At 41.7% G+C, this 17834-nt stretch overlaps 2 protein-coding genes across 2 annotated transcripts; one reads left to right on the top strand and one right to left on the bottom strand.

The window, feature by feature from the left end:
• Positions 1-6455: 6455 nt before the first annotated feature.
• On the bottom strand, positions 6456-8454 carry LOC139540868 (protein FAM43A-like). The gene has a single exon (XM_071344886.1). The coding sequence runs from the start codon at positions 8215-8217 to the stop codon at positions 7183-7185; it is 1035 nt and encodes a 344-aa protein (XP_071200987.1). The 5' UTR covers positions 8218-8454; the 3' UTR covers positions 6456-7182.
• A 1054-nt stretch (positions 8455-9508) lies between these two features.
• lsg1 (large 60S subunit nuclear export GTPase 1) lies at positions 9509-17627 on the top strand. Its single transcript, XM_071344884.1, has 14 exons — positions 9509-9817; positions 11526-11652; positions 11762-11882; positions 12029-12115; positions 13587-13673; positions 13767-13827; positions 13983-14159; positions 14281-14676; positions 14799-14900; positions 15018-15154; positions 15398-15528; positions 15660-15739; positions 15908-16078; positions 16239-17627. The coding sequence occupies exons 1-14, from the start codon at positions 9725-9727 to the stop codon at positions 16428-16430; spliced, it is 1962 nt and encodes a 653-aa protein (XP_071200985.1). The 5' UTR covers positions 9509-9724; the 3' UTR covers positions 16431-17627.
• The last annotated feature ends 207 nt before the right edge of the window (positions 17628-17834 follow it).

The following is a 17834-nucleotide window of genomic DNA, read 5'->3' as shown; positions in this document are numbered from 1 at the left end:
ATTAGATTGTCTTGTCTTTGACACCTGCCATGTCACTAAACCAGAACGACCAGATGTATTGTACCACTGCCAGGGAGGGCCGCCAATGAGCAGCTGGATTACATTGAGTCAATACAGCCAAAGTTCGCCTTGATTTCAATCTAGCCTATACATGCTATACCTCAAAATGTGCCATAATAGCAGCCTAGGATGAATTGTGGGAGGATCTAAAAAACACAACCAAAGTTGATTACTGTAATTGAAGCTCCATTTGATTATAGATCTCCAGATTATAAATTAGACTCCAAAACAACTAGAAAGTTATCTCTGCCCCCAGGCAAGCTCGTGCCTGCTGTCTAGGCTTCTATTGTCATATTTCACCATCTGTGTGTGTCTGTGTAAAGGCGCATGCCAAAACACCTTTTGTTTTTGCCATCCAGACGATCTATGTGTGTTTTTGTGTATTGCCATTATTCAAAGGGTCAATGGTCTCTTCATAATGATCCAGGCCAATGTTGTCTCTCTGCTGTTGATGTAACAGGAGCTCGACCTAAAAAGCCACTGTTCCAAACATCCCATGCATTATTTAACAACAGATTGATTTGCACGACTCGAAACAAGTCCCAGCTGTAGTTGTTCTGGTTCAACCTGTACTGTTATGTTCCACAAGCAGATGATTAGCAAATCTCTTATGATTCAAGTAAGCAGTATTTATTGAGATCTTCCATGGAGCACACAAAAAATGTGTTTCTGAATTGCTGACGGCAGTGATGATTACAACATGGCAAAACCACTTGAGGAAAAATGTATGTAAGTCAAACATGAGAGGTGTTGAGATCTACAGTGAGCTCCAAAAGTATTGGGACAGTCACACATTTTTGGATGTTTTGGCTCTGTACTCCAGCACTTTGGATTTGAAATGATACAACAACTACGAGGTTAAAGTGCTGTCAGCTTTCAGGTAACTTCAAACTTCAAGAGGTATTCAAGGAGTTGGTCTGACGGGGATTCGTAATGTCATCGGCCTCCCCCTTGCTTGAGAAACAATAGAGGAGCAATAAAGAACAACAGAGGAAATGCCCACCCCCCTATCATGAGGATACCCTGACCACCTATTGAGACGTGCCTTTTGTCAAGTAAATCAGGTGATAAATTAGCTTAAAACAAGACTGGAGTAGGACTATAGTATATACAATTTGACAGGTTAGCGTGTTGTCTTGTTCAAACATGAGTGGTGTACTATTTAACAAACTGTTGAGTCATATACCTTACAGTAGGTTAAACAAAAACTGTTTGTTTAAAAGGCCCAGTGCAGTCAGAAACGTGATTATTCTATGTTTTATATACAGTGCATTTGGAAAGTATTCAGACCCCTTCCTCTTTTCCACATTTTATTACGTTACAGCCTTATTCTAAACAAACATTTTTTTTACAAATCCTCATCAATCTACACACAATACCCCATAATGACAAAGCGGAGAAGAAAAATGCTAATTTATAAAAATAAAATAAAAAATACCTTATTGACATAAGTATTCAGACCCTTTGCTATGAGACTCAAAATTGAGCTCAGGTGCATCCTGTTCCCATTGATCATCCTCGAGATGTTTCTACAACTTGATTGGAGTTCACCACTGAAAAATGAAATCGATTGGACATGATTTGGAAAGGCACACACCTGTCTATATAAGGTCCCACAGTGCATATCAGAGCAAAAACCAAGCTATGAGGTCAACAAAATTGTCCGTAGAGCTCCGATACAGGATTGTTTCGAGGCATAGATCTGGGAAAGGGTACCAAAACATTTCTGCAGCATTGAAGGTCCCAAAGAACACAGTGGCCCCCATCATTCTTAAATGGAAGAAGTTTGGAACCCACAAGACTCTTCCTAGAGCTGGCCACCCAGCCAAACTGAGCAATCGGGGGAGAAGGGCCTTGGTCAGGGAGGTGACCAAGAACACGATGGTTACTCTGACAGATCTCCAGAGTTCTTCTGTGGGGATGGGAGAACCTTCCAGAAGGACAACCGTCTCTGCAGCACTCCACCAATCAGGTCTTTATGATGGAGTGGCCAGACGGAAGCCACTCCTCAGCAAAATGCACATCACAGCCCGTTTGGAGTTTGTCAAAAGGCACCAAAAGGACTCTCAGACCATGAGAAACAAGATTCTCTGGTCTGATGAAACCAAGGTTGAACTCTTTGGCCTGAATGCCAAGTGTCACATCTGGAGGAAACCTGGCACCATCCCTACGGTGAAGCATGGTGGTGGCAGCATCATGCTGTGGGGATGTTTTTCAGCGGCAGGGACTGGGAGACGCATTGAGGCAAAGATGAACGGAGCAAAGTACAGAGAGATCCATGATAAAGTCCTGAGTGCTCTGGAGCAGGTTCCCAGACTAGGGCGAAGGTTCACCTCCCAACAGGACAACAACACTAAGCACACAGCCAAGACAACACAGGAGTGGCTTTGGGAAAAGTCTCTGAATGTCCTTGAATGGCCCAGCTAAAGCCCAGACTTGAACCTGATCGAACATCTCTGGAGAGACCTGAAAATAGCTGTGCAGCAACGCTCCCCATCCAACCTGACAGAGCTTGAGAGGATCTGCAGAGAAGAATGGGAGAAACTCCCCAAATACAAGTATGCCAAGCTTGTAGCATCATACCCAAGAAGGCTCAAGGCTGTAATCACTGCCAAAGGTGCTTCAACAAAGTACTGAGTAAACGGTCTGAATACTTATGTAAATGCAATATTTCAGGTTTATATTTGTAATAAATTAGCAAAAAAAAATGTTTTTTAAAATCGTTTTTGCTTTGCATTATGGGGTATTGTGTGTAGATTGATGAGGGGAGGGGAAAAACGATGTAATACATTTTAGAATAAGGCTGTAACGTAACAAAATGTGGAAAAGGTCAAGGGGTCTGAATACTTTCCGAAGGCACTGTATATATTTACAAGAAAATATATATGGGGGATTGGAAATGATGCAGACAATTAAATTGTTGGAAGCTACAATCTATCTGCAATATTAAAGCTGAGTTACCTGTCACGCCTGTTCCCGCTCTCCCTCTCTGACGCTCAAGGGCGCCAGGCTGCCTTTCATTACGCACACCTGTCACCATCATTACAAGAATCAGCGCTCATTTAACTCACCTGGACTCCTTCACGTTTTGATTGCCTTCCCTATATCTGTCTGTTTCCTCTGATTCATCCCCGTGTCAGCATTATTGTTGTTCCGTTTCACCTGTCCAGACGCGGTCCTTATTCTGTTCCTGTTCGTGGTTATTAAAATGTTCACCCCCTGTACCTGCTTCTCGTCACCAGCATCAAGCCTTACATTAGCCCTTAATTTTTTTAACATTAAAAAAATATACATATTTTGGTTATTTTTTTACCATTTTAATTGAAAACAATCACAGTAAGGTACTTAATTGTTACCCAGGAATGATTTGTTATTGAAATACAAACTGCTGTATTGGACCTTTAAGGTGAAGTTGTAAGTGACATTTGAATTTTAAAAGCCTATTTTATTCCTTTTATCAGTGAAAAGGGAAAGACAATAACATCTGCTCCTGCCCCACGAGGTTTGAATTAACATATGTTTACATGCACTAAATGTCAACACATCGTATTAAACTGTTAAATCAGACACACTCAATAAACACGGAGAGGATATTCAGGTTATGCTGAAAAACAAAAGAGACAGGAACAAGGTTTGGCGGCCTTGTAAAGGCATCCGCATACTTGGTCCGGTTTGCTCCTAGCAGAACTCGGCTTGGCGAAGCTAACATCTGTGCCACGCATACTCCCTTAAAAAGACATTTGCTTAAAAAACTAGAAAAAAGCAGAAATATTACTGTTTGTCCCTCTTGAGACGCTGTACAAAACAACCTGCAGTAACACTTCCTAAAAATAGTCCGAATCAATCTAAGATAAATCATGACTCTGCCATTCATTTAGATTTTTTTTCTGAAGTCTTAGTCGCCTGATTTTAAATCTAACCAAGATGTTTGATGCAGTATTTCTCAAGTGAACAACATTGGCATGAAAACTAGTCATCTGTCGTTGAAAGACAACAATCACTTAATTGAAGAATCCTTATTGTTGATCAATCACAGACGAAGGGGTGTAGACTTCCGCTACCGAACTTCGGCTTGCTTCAAGAAAAAATGTGCGCTCAAATAGCCGAACACCAAAACGAACAGAAACGTCACAAAATTGTCATAATATATGCATTAACTGTTTTGACTAGGAAGCATATGGTAAGCTTAACAAAGCATCCAAATGTAGCTTGCTGGCACTGAGGGAAAATATACAGTAGGTCACGGCTGCACTAGGGCGAAACTTTCTAGTTATTGCAAGGGGTACTTTAAAAATAGAAGAGTTATGAGAGGTTTATAAGCGCTAGTTTGCAGTTGTCCACTAATAGCACATCCTGCTCGTTTATTATGTGGTGAGCATGTGCTGATGATGTCATACTGTCTGTGGTGTAATTATTGTATGGGAGGCTTCAGTGAGACTGCAGCTAGTGCAGATGGAAGCAGCACCACGTTGACAAGGGAAACTGTGTGGGTTGACACACTGTTGCTATTTCGATTCCCCCAGTAGTTTCCATCCACTCCCTGAAAGAAAGAAAGTGCAGCGAGTGACACAGCCTCGGTGTTGTGTAGTTTTGTCTTACTGTGTCCTAGTGACCACCATTGCATCAATTCAAAATGAGGAGATGTGTTGCTTTTTATAGGACCCATGGGCAATCATTGGCCCAAAGCACTGACTTCCCATTTCTAGAGCCGTGGTGGGCCATCCAGGCTATATATGAAGTGTTGGAAAGGTCTTGGGACGGTCTATGTTGGTTTAGTGCAATAGGCACTGTTCATATAACAAGACACCTTCACACATCACCTGGATTCTAAACAGGGAACAAGCTCACCTTTCTCGCCTCATCTCTAATTCAGTTCTTATTACTGAGCCGCTGCACAGGTAGAAGTGGCTGCCACTGAAGTAGCATCTCTGCATGCTGTAGAGGGCTCTGGAGTAAAGCACTGGCAGACAGACTGAGGCTAATGCTGGACTGAAGCAGCACTGAACTATCCCCAACTAGAATACCAATGTCCATATCAATACAGTAGTCCTCGCAGACAGACACAGAGAGTGGTGACTGCCCTCAGCTCCCTTCTCATGAAATATGATCTTAAGAACACCATGCCCAGTAGTGTGACAACTCCCGACAGAGCAGTGCTGTGACCATGGTGGCACTACTGTGTTATTAATACCACTCAATGTGACAGGCAAGATCTGAATACAGTTGGTGGTATTCATGTGGGCCTGTTGCTATGCGTGTTTGGTAGAGCATGGACAAGAAGCTTCCATGACAGTTCTACTTATAGAAAAGCAATAAAAGTAGCAGTGTGGTGGCAGTCTGTGAACGCAGATAGCACCCTAAGCTCACACGTGTGTGTGTGAGCCTAACATAGAATTATGAATTGAATAGGATCTGTATGGAGCCTAATAAGAGCGTATTCTGTTTAGGCAAGACAACCCAGGCTGTAGGCAAGACTTTAAATATCAAACACGCGGACAATTGGGCTAACATACAGACATGACTCAGATGTATTGATACACATTGTTATTTGTAAAGTACGTACGGAATTTAAATCTGTACCAAATTCTGCAGTAACAAAATTGTAATAATAGATGAATAAGAATTAGCTTAGTAACTACTATAAATAGACTCCTTGGTCTTACATTAAGTATTTTTTTGATGTAACACAATACTCTCTCTTTAATGACTGAGCCCCTAGTGGTGTTGTGGTTTACCTGGGCCTGTCCCCACGGTTGTACGACTACAACCATAATAACAATCATAAAACATTTCTAGTCATCCCCTAATTACAATGGTGACTGCAATACAGCGAGCCCACCTTTCAAAAACAGAGCTGGAGAGAAAATAGAGGTGTTGTTTGCACTGCAGGTGTCAACTCAACAAGTAATGGATGTAACACCCTCTTGAAACATTGTCACCAACATAAACTGAGCAATGCAGAAATGTCTGTGAGAGAACTGACAGTTGACTAATTTACTAGAAATCATTAGAACAAGAGAGTGTTTTCCCTTTCCCAGAATAAACTTGGCCATGAGATGTCTCTCCCATGCATGCCAACCTCCACTAAAACTATTTCCCCAAAATTATGTGATTCCCAAGGATGGGGGGGGGGGGGTGTAATGTTGGTAAATGAATCTTTTATCAATCAGTTACATGCAAAAAAGTAGGCCTTCAAAAATAATGTAGGTGTGAATGCTGATATGTTCCCATTAACTCATTGCAATTCTAAACCCAGTGGTGCATGCATGGACCTACATTTGGAGGGGTAAAGTTGAGGCATCAAATCACAAGGTGTACATACTCTATGGAAATGATACTGGATTCTTAGAAATAATGTACCAAATGAGTGCATCAACTATACAAACGCCTGCATCTTCTTTGATTTGTATTTTTTATTGGTCTTTTTTTAGGTTCACATAAACAAACCACATTTTCTCCTTTAAAAAATAATGGATATCTGTATACACATAATGCATTTACGATGTACGTCTTAATACATTAGGGTAATTTTCTTTTGCACGGCAAAGATATGACATTATGTTTATGAGACCATATAGGCCTACGAGAAAACGATATTATACACATAGCCTAATAAACGTAATACTCGACTGAATTTAACAACAGTTTTTAATTGTAGAAAAGCGTCCTGAAAGGAGAGTGAGGGACATCTAATTTAACCCATCGAGCCAAAAAGTAAACGTGCTTTTAAAACGTAAAGTTACATAATCGCGGACAGTGTTGTTCAAGAAGAATGTCATTTCCATGAGGGAAATGGGTTGGGTAAACAAGCTCTAATACAAACCCTCTTATTGAAGAGTGGAAATCACTGTCCTGGTGCGCACTGCGAGTTTGGGGTTCAGTCTCAGCATGCAGTCTTCCCCTTTTCTGTAGACTATCCATGTTTCCCAGAATATCATTCAATAATAGGTGTTTTTTTGTGAGGATTTTGTCCACAATCATTGTAACAACCCTATTATATCCTTTCACGAGGAGCCGCAATACTACAGGCATTGCCTACACTCATTTAATGGACAGCGTGAAATATACAGAAATTATTTGTGGAGGCAATTTTGGCTCCAGGAAAATGCAGACTTATTCATGTTATTTCCTGCATCTTCCCCCCTCGAATCCGTTTGAGACCGAAATTGGCTCCTGGTTGCTTTCTATTGACGATTCGCTGCCCGTGCTCTCCCCGGAGAGGAGTCGGGTAACCCTAAAGTCCGCTTTTAGTGTTTGTACGTCGTTTCCAATGCACATCTCTCCAAGGTCACTGATAATCTGGGACAGCTCCTGTTTACCATTGCCCACACAATCGTCATTCGTGTCTAGAATGTCCTCACACTCAAAGAGCATCGCTTTCTCCTCCTCCTCCTCTCCGATCAAGTCCTCTGTGATAGAGCCCAATTTGGGGGCGCTCCTGCTGCGCTCCACCGGGGGTTTGTAATAACACTGTCCGTTTAGAAGCTTCCTGAGGGGCACAAGGGGTATGGTTTGTTCCCCTATCAGCTGCTGTTGCTGGTGCCTTGCATCGTCCCTCCTTTTAAGTCTTTTAAATTCAGCAAGCGCTGTTGCCGAGGTCTGGTACAAAAGCAGTGCCATGGCCTTTGCCTTCTCCGGCTTGGACACCAGCACCGCATGGCACCTTAGCATCACTGCCTTGTGCTTCATCTCATGTCTGTATATCCAAGCGAAAATTTTGTGTAACCTTGGGTCGGCAACGCAATAGGTTATCCGGTGCAATAAATACAAATGTCCCGGTCTTCTCGCCTTGTCGTCCACATGCACCATCCGGATTCCCTGCGAGCTGATGGTCAGTTTCATCTTTGTGCCATTTTTGCCCATTTCGCTCTTGCCCCAAATCTTGCTCACAGCCACGTCCGTACAGCCTTCTCCTTTCGACTGGATGGTGGTGGCATTGCCCAGGTAGAGGACCGTGTATGTTGGGTCTTCGCTGGTAATTTTCACCTTTTTCCTTTTTGACTTGAACATGCTTCCAACCCTGTTCAAAGCACTCTCCGGACAAGACTTGGCAAAGGAGGTCAGCGCAGAGTAGTTCAAACTCACGGCATAACCCTTCTGCTTCGACTGTTTATCTTCATCTATCAGGTCGAACTTATTCTTCTTCCAAGGCAGCATTATATGGTCGTGTCACGTAAACAGCAAAAAATCTACAACTACAGCGAACGTTTTACTGCAACTAAATCTAATCTTTTTACTGATCTTTTTCATATAATAGCAACTCCAATACAACAAACGGTCAAGTTATCCTGTAATTCATTTGCTCATCCTCTGAAGACTTCTCCATAACCAGACAACTGCGCTATCCCATTCTGCGGTTAATGATTGCTGTAAGGTTGGTTCTGCTGTGAGTGGGATGGTCTATAGTGGATATATACTGGGTTGAACCATTTCAGTGTCTCTGCAGGGAACATAGAGGAGGAGACCAAAGTCAAACAGCTCTCCCTTGAGGATAAAATTGGCACTCAGAGCGCACTTACAAAGGTTTATTTATGAACTGAAATCATGCGAATTTGGGAAATATAGGCTAATATACAAAACTGATAACAGCTTATATACATCCGACCTGTAAATTGCAACAATAATTCCGTTGTACCTGTATTCACTCAGAACACAACGGATATAACTTCTGTATCTAGTTCGCTTAAAAACATAAACCTAAATGCAAGAGGGATACAAATCGAGCCTATACATAGCCTACCTAAAGTTTCATTATATCAATCGTATAATACAAATTAAGGCTGGTTTGCTGTCAATTATTCAATGGATGGCAATGCACCAAAATAATATTTTTGCTCCTCATCCTTTGTTTTATGCTGCCATCTGTTGGCAATGCAACAGAGTTTCCCCCTGTACTGATAACATGCGTTCAAGCCTCTTTCATTAGTCTGTAACAAGTTTAAAATAAACTAACATTTAAGAATAAGAATGTTATAAGTAGGCTATACGTATAATTGGGCTAGAGTATAATAGTCTCTTCATGAAACACCCCCAAACAAAAGTGTGGAATTTTCTGAAAATTTTCACCACAAAAAGGAAAAAATAACTATATATATATTAAAAAAATTATATATATATTTTTTTAAAGGCCTACAGTTATGAAAAAATCTAGTTTACAAATCTATCTGAACTAGTTTCTTGTGTTGCGCATACATTGCAGAAATGTAATTATAAATATATTGAGTAGGTTATATATTTAGAAATGAATACAATTTAGTATCGACATTTAGGTGGTAGCACCTGTCACATGACCTTGTCCTTGGCGGAACTATTATTTGCCAAAGGATGTTTCCTTCAATGCATATTTGAGTGCTGGACACATATTTTGGAATGTACCACAAATCCAAAGTCAATGCACAAATCATTACATTAAATCCCAATAAAAGCTATACAAATACACAGCGAGTTTGATTCACTAACCTCCAGGTTCAATAATCTCCAGAAATAAGTCTAAATATACATTAGAGAAAACATGATTAATCTCGATAGTTATTCGTCATTCTGCAGTGAAGTTGGGACGTTCCGTTTCACTTCCTCATGGGACAATAATTCTCACATGGGCTAAATTTTACAAAAACAGATTTGTGGTAACGTTAACAAGCAAGGCTAAACCCAAACCGAAAAAATGGGTAAGAAGAAGTCTGCCATGGGGCTCGGGAGATCACTGATAAAGGAGAGACTCAACGCAGGCCGAGGCAACAAGAGGGGCGATACTTGGGTAACGTTAACTGTTACTATATGTTGATACACGTTTCAACAGCTAGCTAGCTAGTTAGCGAGCTAAACATATAACAGTAGATGCCTACCTCCAAGGGTTCTATCCAGTTCTACCTCACTATTTCGCTGAGGAACGTTAATTGGAGGAAAGCAGAATTTGGTGAATACTGAACTGTTGAAAATGAAGTAACTACAGTGCCTTTGAAAAGTATTCAGACCCCTTGACTTTTTCCAAATTTGGTTACGTTACAGCCTTATTCTAAAATGGATTAAATAAAAAATGATCATCAGCAATCTACATACAATACCCCATAATGACAAAGCTAAAACAGGTTTTTAGATAAAACAACTTTAATATTTACATAAATATTCAGACCCTTTGCTATGAGACTTGGAATTAAACTCGGTTGCATCCTGTTTCCTATGATCATCCTTTAGTTGGTTCTACAACTTGATTTGAGCCCACCTGTGGTAAATTAAATTGATTGGACATGATTAGGGAAGTCCCACAGTTAACAGCGCATGCCAGAGCAGAAACCAAGCCACGAGGTTGAAGGAATTGTCCGTAGATTGTGTCGAGGCAAAGATCTGGGGAAGGGTATCAAAACATTTCGGGAGCATTGAAGGTCCACAAGAACACAGTGGCCTTCATCATTCTTAAATCGAAGAAGTTTGGATCCACTAAGACTCTTTCTAGAGTTGGCCACTCGGCCAAACTGAGATATCGGGGGAGAAGGGCCTTGGTCATGGAGGTGACCAAGAACCTGATGGTCACTCTGACAGAGCTCGAGAGTTCCTCTGTGAAGATGGGAGAACCTTCCAGAAGGACAACCATCTCTGCATCACTCCACCAATCAGGCCTTTATGGTAGAGTAGCCAGATGGAAGCCACTCCTCAGTAAATGGCACATGACAGCCCGCTTGGAGTTTGCCAAAAGGCACCTAAAGGACTCTCAGACCATGAGAAACAAGATTCTCTGGTCTGATGAAACCAAGATTGAACTCTTTGGCCTGAATGGCAAGCATCACGTCTGGAGGAAATCTGGTACCATCTCTATGGTGAAGCATGGTGGTGGCAGCATCATGCTGTGGGGATGTTTTTCAGCGGCAGGGACTAGGAGACTTGTCAGGATCGAAGCAAAGATGAACAGATCAAAGTAGAGAGAGATCCTTGATGAAAACCTCCAGAGTGTTCAGGACCTCAGACTGGGGCAACGGTTCACCTTCCAACAGGACAACGACCCTAAGCACTCAGCCAAGACAACGCAGGTGTGGCTTCGGGACAAGTCTCTGAATGTCTTTGAATGGCCCAGCCAGAGCCCGGACTTGAACCCGATCGAACATCTCTGGAGAGACCTAAAAATAGCTGTGTAACAACGCTCCCCATCCAACCTGACAAAGCTTGAGAGGATCTGCAGAGAAGAATGGGAGAAACTCCCAAAATACAGGTGTGCCAAGCTTGTAGCGTCATACCCAAGAAGACTTGATGCTGTCTAAAAACCTGTTTTTGCTTTGTCAAATTGCTTTAATTCTTTTATTTTTTTTAAATCAATTTTAGAATAAGGAAGTAATGTAACAATGTGAAAAAAGTCAAGGGGTCTGAATACTTTCCGAAGGCACTGTACATGTTTTAATGACTGTCTGTCTGTCTTATTAGCTGTAGCTAGCTAGACAACTTTCTGATGACTAAACTTGATCTCACATTGCCAGCTCCACACCAGTGAACTGAACGATGGCTACGACTGGGGTCGCCTCAACCTGCAGTCAGTGACTGAACAGAGCTCTATGGATGACTTCCTTGCAACTGCTGAAATGGCCGGGACAGAGTTTGTTGCAGGTAAATACTCTATTGCATTGACGTGACAAGTGATCCTTGAAAACGGTCATCTACAAGTACTTTAGACTGGATTCCCAGGATGCAACTGATGGATAAAATGTTTCCCCAGAAAAGCTCAACATCAAGTTTGTGGCAGCTGAAGCTCGGGCAGGATTACTGACAGCCGAGGAGACGGCAAAGCTGAAGAAGCTGCACGAGGAGAACAAACAACTCCTCAGAATTCCACGAAGGTGCAGTAAGCCCAGAGACTCCAAAGACATTACACTGTCAACATGTATTTTGTCTTCTTTCTAGTTGTGTTAGAAGTAGGAATTGTGCTAATATTGCATTGCTTCTGATGTTCCATTACTGCCTTCTTTGTCTTGTCATATTTCAGGCCTCACTGGGATGAAGGCACCAGTCCAGAGGTCCTCCAGCAGACAGAGAGAGACAGCTTCCTGGAGTGGAGACGAGAACTGGCAGAGTATGAACCCCCCCCCCCCCATTAATTGAATAGGATGTAATTGTTTTGATGTTATAGATTGTGTGCCTGCAATTAAACCTTTAACCCTATTCTTAATCGTCTGGTATAGCATGTTTTGGCAATGGATTTAAAAGTTGATATGAAAAAAATCTTCACTTGAACTTGATCAACTCCAACAGCCTTCCTGCATCTATTAACACAATTTGTATAATTTTGTTTTGCTGCAGTTCAGTGTTGTCACTCTAACTTTTCCCACTCAGAGGGCTGTAAGAACAAAAAAATGGTAACCAAAGATATGGGATAAAAGGCATGATTTCACTTGGTGAGGGATTAATATTGCACAATCCTGTTAGTAGATCTTAAAGAGTAAGAGTATGAAATTAAATAGTTACAATGTAAGAATTTTGTTTAAAAAAGTGTTCAACCAGACAGTTGATAGGTCAGTAAAGAGTATGGTGGACTAAGAGTAGGGTACATTTATTTTTTATTAAAAACTTATTTTGGTGGAAAATATGATCGAATTGTTGACAACACACTATTAGGAAACATAAATTGGATAAACCACATTACATGGACAATTAATCAATATTCAGACTTAAGGTCGTCAATAAAATAATGCCTATAGAGAGCAATAGTAATGAAGTCTTTTTGTAGGCACTAACTCCGCCATGGCTCATTGGCCAAAGCCTGTGGGGAAATCAATGTCTTTTTGTAGTGTTTTTGGATAAATGCCGAAAATAAAGTCTGTGGTAAACACAGGCTTAGGAGATCTTGTGTTTTGTTCTGAGAATCTTCATCAGCTAATGTCACTTTTTGTGAATTTTTAAGTATTTATGTAATCAAAACAAGCACAAAGGTTGATTATATTATCTTAGACTAAAATGTATAAGATCTCCAAAGCATGTATTTATCCCAAAACTCCATTATTTCCCCCATAGGAATGGCTGAACGAACCAGAGGTAACTCATTTCTGGTTTTTAGGACCACAAACTGGCGAGCTCTATAATAGTAATAAAAAATGGCACTTCATCATATCTCAAAATGTAGTCTAAACATGTGGAAACATGGAAGAACCGGGATCATTTGAAATGTAAGGCACATCGCACTATACACCACCTGAAAACGCATTAATTTCAAATTAATTTCATATTCACGTTTGGACATATAAAATTACAATAATGTCCTTATTTCGTTGATTTAATTATGCTTACCTACCTATAAAAGCCATTGAAGCAGACCTAAAGTAGTTTTTGTAATATTGTTGAGATGAGTAAAAATGCAATGCAAATTGCCATTCTAATATGGCATTGGTGGTATGACCATCTTGACTTCTCAACCACCTGGTAGAGCGCTGGAGAACAAAAACAACTGGAAGTTCTTATGAGTTAGTAATAATCCTTTAATTCACCTTCAATTCCTAACACTGTTTTATGTCAGCAGTGCCTGGAAGTTTATCTATCTTGTTTTATAGGCTTGAAGAGGAGCAGAAAATGATTCTTACACCCTTTGAGAGGAATTTGGATTTCTGGAGACAGCTCTGGAGAGTGATTGAGAGGAGGTAGGAATCAGAGCTGCTCTGTCTTGTGACACTGATTGTCAGCTGTTCGATGCCTTGTATGATGGTGGAAATGTTGTGAATTTTCCTCCGCAGTGACATTGTTGTTCAGATTGTTGATGCCAGAAACCCATTGCTATTTCGTTGCCCTGACCTGGTAAGTAAAGGGCCTAAGGCTGTCACATCAAACTATTGAGGCCAATTTTTCTTGAATGTAGTATGACATTGCCAGGTGGGGGAACCCACCCCACCAAACTGATAGTGGGGGAAACATTGCGGTATTTCACCCATTGATCTTCCTGGTTCCTGTAGGAGTGCTATGTAAAAGAGGTGTCCCGGCACAAGGTGAACTTGTTGCTGGTGAACAAGGCTGACCTGCTGACCCAGCAGCAGCGGAGGATCTGGGCCAGATACTTCCAGAGAGAGGGCCTCCGCGCTGTATTCTGGTCCGCACTGGTGGAGAACGAGAGGCTGGAGGCAGAGGAGAAGGTGAGGAGGCAGTCACATTTGAATTGTAATGTCTTAGCCTGTTTAAACCTGGTTACTTTTTTGACTGATGAAAGACAAGTTGCTATGGTTCTCCTCTTCTGCCCTTGTTCATTCTCCACAGGGAATGGAAGTGGAGGAGCAGGAGGATGAAAAGAGCGAAGCAGAGGATGAAGACGAGGGAATGCCAGACAACGACAATATGAGCCGAAGACAGGAGGTAGATGATAACAAGGAGAAGAATGAGGAAAAGAGCGAGGAGGAAGAAGATGAGGAGAGCGATATGGAAGGGGAGCAGTTTAAAGACTGCGTAGCAGAGGGAGACTGGCAGACGGCATCAGAGGGTGAAGAGGCATCAGAGGATGAGGAGGCAGACGATGAAGAGAGTATAGATGGCTCCACACACGGCTCCTCCTTCCACAACTCCAGTCGCCTGCTGACCAAAGATGAGCTGCTGGCCATATTTAAGGCTGCTCACGATGGGCCAACGTTGAAAGAGGGCGAGCTCACAGTGGGGCTGGTGAGTACACACAGATACACACACTGGAAATCAATAGGCTCAAATGTTGCAGTAGGAGAACAGGTCGTGTGTTTGGAGTGACGTTTGTGGGATCTCAATTCTCCTATATACTCTCTGAACAGGTGGGGTATCCCAATGTGGGCAAAAGTTCGACCATCAACACCATTCTGAGAAATAAGAAGGTGTCCGTCTCAGTCACGCCTGGGCACACCAAGCACTTTCAGGTAAAGACCGGCTCTCTGATGTAGCCTGCTGGACCTCTAAAAAATGTGTTCATTTGGTGACGATACATTATTTTCTTGTGGGGTCAAAGCATTCAAGTGTGTTTGTTTGTGTTCCAGACGCTGTACGTGGAGCCAGGTCTGTGTCTGTGTGACTGCCCTGGCCTGGTCATGCCCTCCTTTGTGTCCACTAAAGCTGAGATGATCTGCTGTGGGATCCTGCCCATCGACCAGATACGAGACCATGTGCCTGCCATCTCTCTCATATCCTTCAATTACCAACCCTACACACCGCTTGTCTGTTAACTTATGGGTGTAGAAGAGTCACATTTATTGTCCCAATCAATAGATAATACTGGAGCAATCTCTTTCTGAAATACATTTGAGTCAGGGCTAGATCTGTTTTAAGTTGGACGAAAATAGAGCTGCACATTTTACACCGGTAAAGGAGTTTTCAGATGTTTGATTGGGTGTTCAGTGTGGTTAAGGCCTTAACAGACTTCTCACGTGTGTCAGACAATTCCTCGGGATGTGCTGGACGGCACCTATGGCATCAACATCATCCGCCCGCGAGAGGACGAGGACCCCGACCGCATACCCAACTATGAGGAGCTACTGATGGCCTATGGATGTGAGACTATAAACCCTGTCTTTATTCAGTACAGCACAGTGTAGAACAACTGACATAGCACAATGTAAGCCATATGATAGTGATGGAGTCCGAACAAGCCATTGGCACTGTTCTGATCGGTTCTCTTTCAGACATGAGGGGCTTCATGACAGCACACGGACAACCTGACCAGTCGAGATCAGCCCGTTACATCCTCAAGGATTACGTCATTGTAAGTTAACCCTCATCCTTCTCCTCCCGCCACCAAATACATGCTCTTGTTGTACAACTCTGGTTTATTAGGCAGAATAGTCTAAATATTGTTTAGTCTGTTTACCTAAATTCAGTAGTAGTAATGGGAGAGCAGCACCACTAACTGGTTCTGTCTGATCATCTCCAGGGAAAACTGCTGTACTGCCACCCTCCTCCCCACATCAGTGCTGCAGACTTCCAGCCCCAGCACAGCAAGTTCCAGACCAGAGATGCAGACGGTGAGGACTCCAAGATAGGCAACAAACCGAGCAAAGTCAAGAGGCACGAGAATTTGGTCGACAAGAACTTCTTCCATCAGGTACAGTAGAAGGCAACTCCATAGAAATTACATTAAAATGCTGCATTTGCAGAATTGACACCAAACTCAAGCCAGTCTAGGCAGATTACTTTATTACCATGGGTTGTAGTGAAATGGGATAATTCAGATAGTAACCCCATTGTTGTGTTTTTTGTTCCAGGAGAATGTTCGGGCGCTCACCAAGGGGGTCCAGTCTTTCATGGGTTACAAGGAAGGCAGCGTAGGCCAGCGTGAACTGGTAAGTCAAGGGAAACCTGGCTTAGAACAGCCTGTGGGCAAACCCTGGAAGAAGCATGGCAACAGGAACAAGAAAGAGAAAGTACGCCGACTCACCAAGCACCTGGATGCCTGAAGAACATCTATAAACTGTTAGAAATCGCTGGTAGTTTGGATTGTTAACCCCCAAAGGACTTTCCAATGCAATTACACAATTGGTATGTAGATACTGGTCAACAACAATAACCTCCATTGCACTTTGCAATATGGAGAAATGGGAAAAGGTTGCCTTTTGATATCAAACATAATTCAGGATATTCTGTGTAACTCATCATGCTTTGCAGTGACAGTACATTCCACTATTACCAGAGCAGAGTTGGGGTCAACTCAATCCCAGGAATTTCTGCAACTGAAGTTGAGCCTTACTCTGAACCAGAGGAAATTCATTGGAGATCAATCAGTGAAGATCATTTTTTTAAATAATGTTTGTTACAAGGTGCAGCCTATTGTACTTTACAGCAGGGATATTCAGCAGGGGGTCCGCAAAAGTAAATAAAAAAAATTTAAAAAAGTTTTTTTTTTAATGTCAATGTTTTTATGAATATCGCTAGTAACAGAATATACTTTTTTACTTACATACCTACAGTAGAAAAGAGGCGAATCTATTTATGTTGTCAACTTTATTTGTCAACTCCTAATATTGAGCAAATTACACTCGCTGGAGTAACTGTTATAGGAATTGAAAAAGCACCCGCGAATAGGCTACCAGTGCAGCTTGTACGCTTTCTTTACTTGGATATACATTTTTGCTAACACATGGCTAACCTTTCAGCGAAAACGTGTTTGGAGTTACCTTTTATAGTTAATAGGTTATGTTAGAGTTTACACTTCCACGTCAAATTATAATGTGGCTACTGGTAAGCTTTCTTGACTTGGGCATAACGTTACATTTTTGCTAACCTTTGTTTAACCAGCTAAAGAGCTCTTAGCTAAAATGTTTCGAGTTACCTTTTCTAGTAATTATATTGCGGGAAGGTAAAAAAAAAAAACACTACCATATCTATTTATTTTAAAATGAAGATTACTTCTTGCCATTATCATTCACCTGGTAAGACTAGACGTCATCTTTTTATGGTACGATGGGGGACCCTGGGTCGCCGGTTTGCCCTGGGCAAGGAAAGATTGAAGACCCCTGCTTTACAGAGATAATTAACTAGTTCGATTCCCTATGATCTACAACCCGACTGCTACTTTGCTATACATTTATTTGAAGCAAAAACAATTGTGTAATATCCCTGATTAAATAATTATATATGATGGTTTTCAAACGTTATTTTGTGGTGTTTTTGGCTCTCTTATGAGTGTTTGCAATATTTTCCCTGACTATGTGCTCAATGTACCATCGAACTGCCACAACAAAAGCCTCAACGAGGTACTTGAAGCTATAGCCAGGGAGGAAGAGGCGAGAGGTTTTACCCCACCCAAAATCTGTCCACGAAAATAAACCCACGATGTGAGGAATTTGTGTATGGCGTTTAAT

Source organism: Salvelinus alpinus, chromosome 16 (assembly GCF_045679555.1).
Source record: "Salvelinus alpinus chromosome 16, SLU_Salpinus.1, whole genome shotgun sequence".
NCBI lineage: Eukaryota > Metazoa > Chordata > Actinopteri > Salmoniformes > Salmonidae > Salvelinus > Salvelinus alpinus.
The sequence above is the reverse complement of the archived record's forward strand: the minus strand, read 5'-3'. Positions and strand labels throughout refer to the sequence as shown.

What these genes read in the sequence shown, in the direction of transcription:
- LOC139540868 (XM_071344886.1), bottom strand. Translation starts at nt 8,217, where the DNA reads ATGCTGCCTTGGAAGAAGAATAAGTTCGACCTGATAGATGAAGATAAA.
- lsg1 (XM_071344884.1), top strand. Translation starts at nt 9,725, where the DNA reads ATGGGTAAGAAGAAGTCTGCCATGGGGCTCGGGAGATCACTGATAAAG. An exon ending in ACAAGAGGGGCGATACTTGG is followed by an intron (nt 9,818 to 11,525) that starts GTAACGTTAACT and finishes TCACATTGCCAG; the next exon opens with CTCCACACCAGTGAACTGAA. An exon ending in ACAAGAACTTCTTCCATCAG is followed by an intron (nt 16,079 to 16,238) that starts GTACAGTAGAAG and finishes TTTTTGTTCCAG; the next exon opens with GAGAATGTTCGGGCGCTCAC.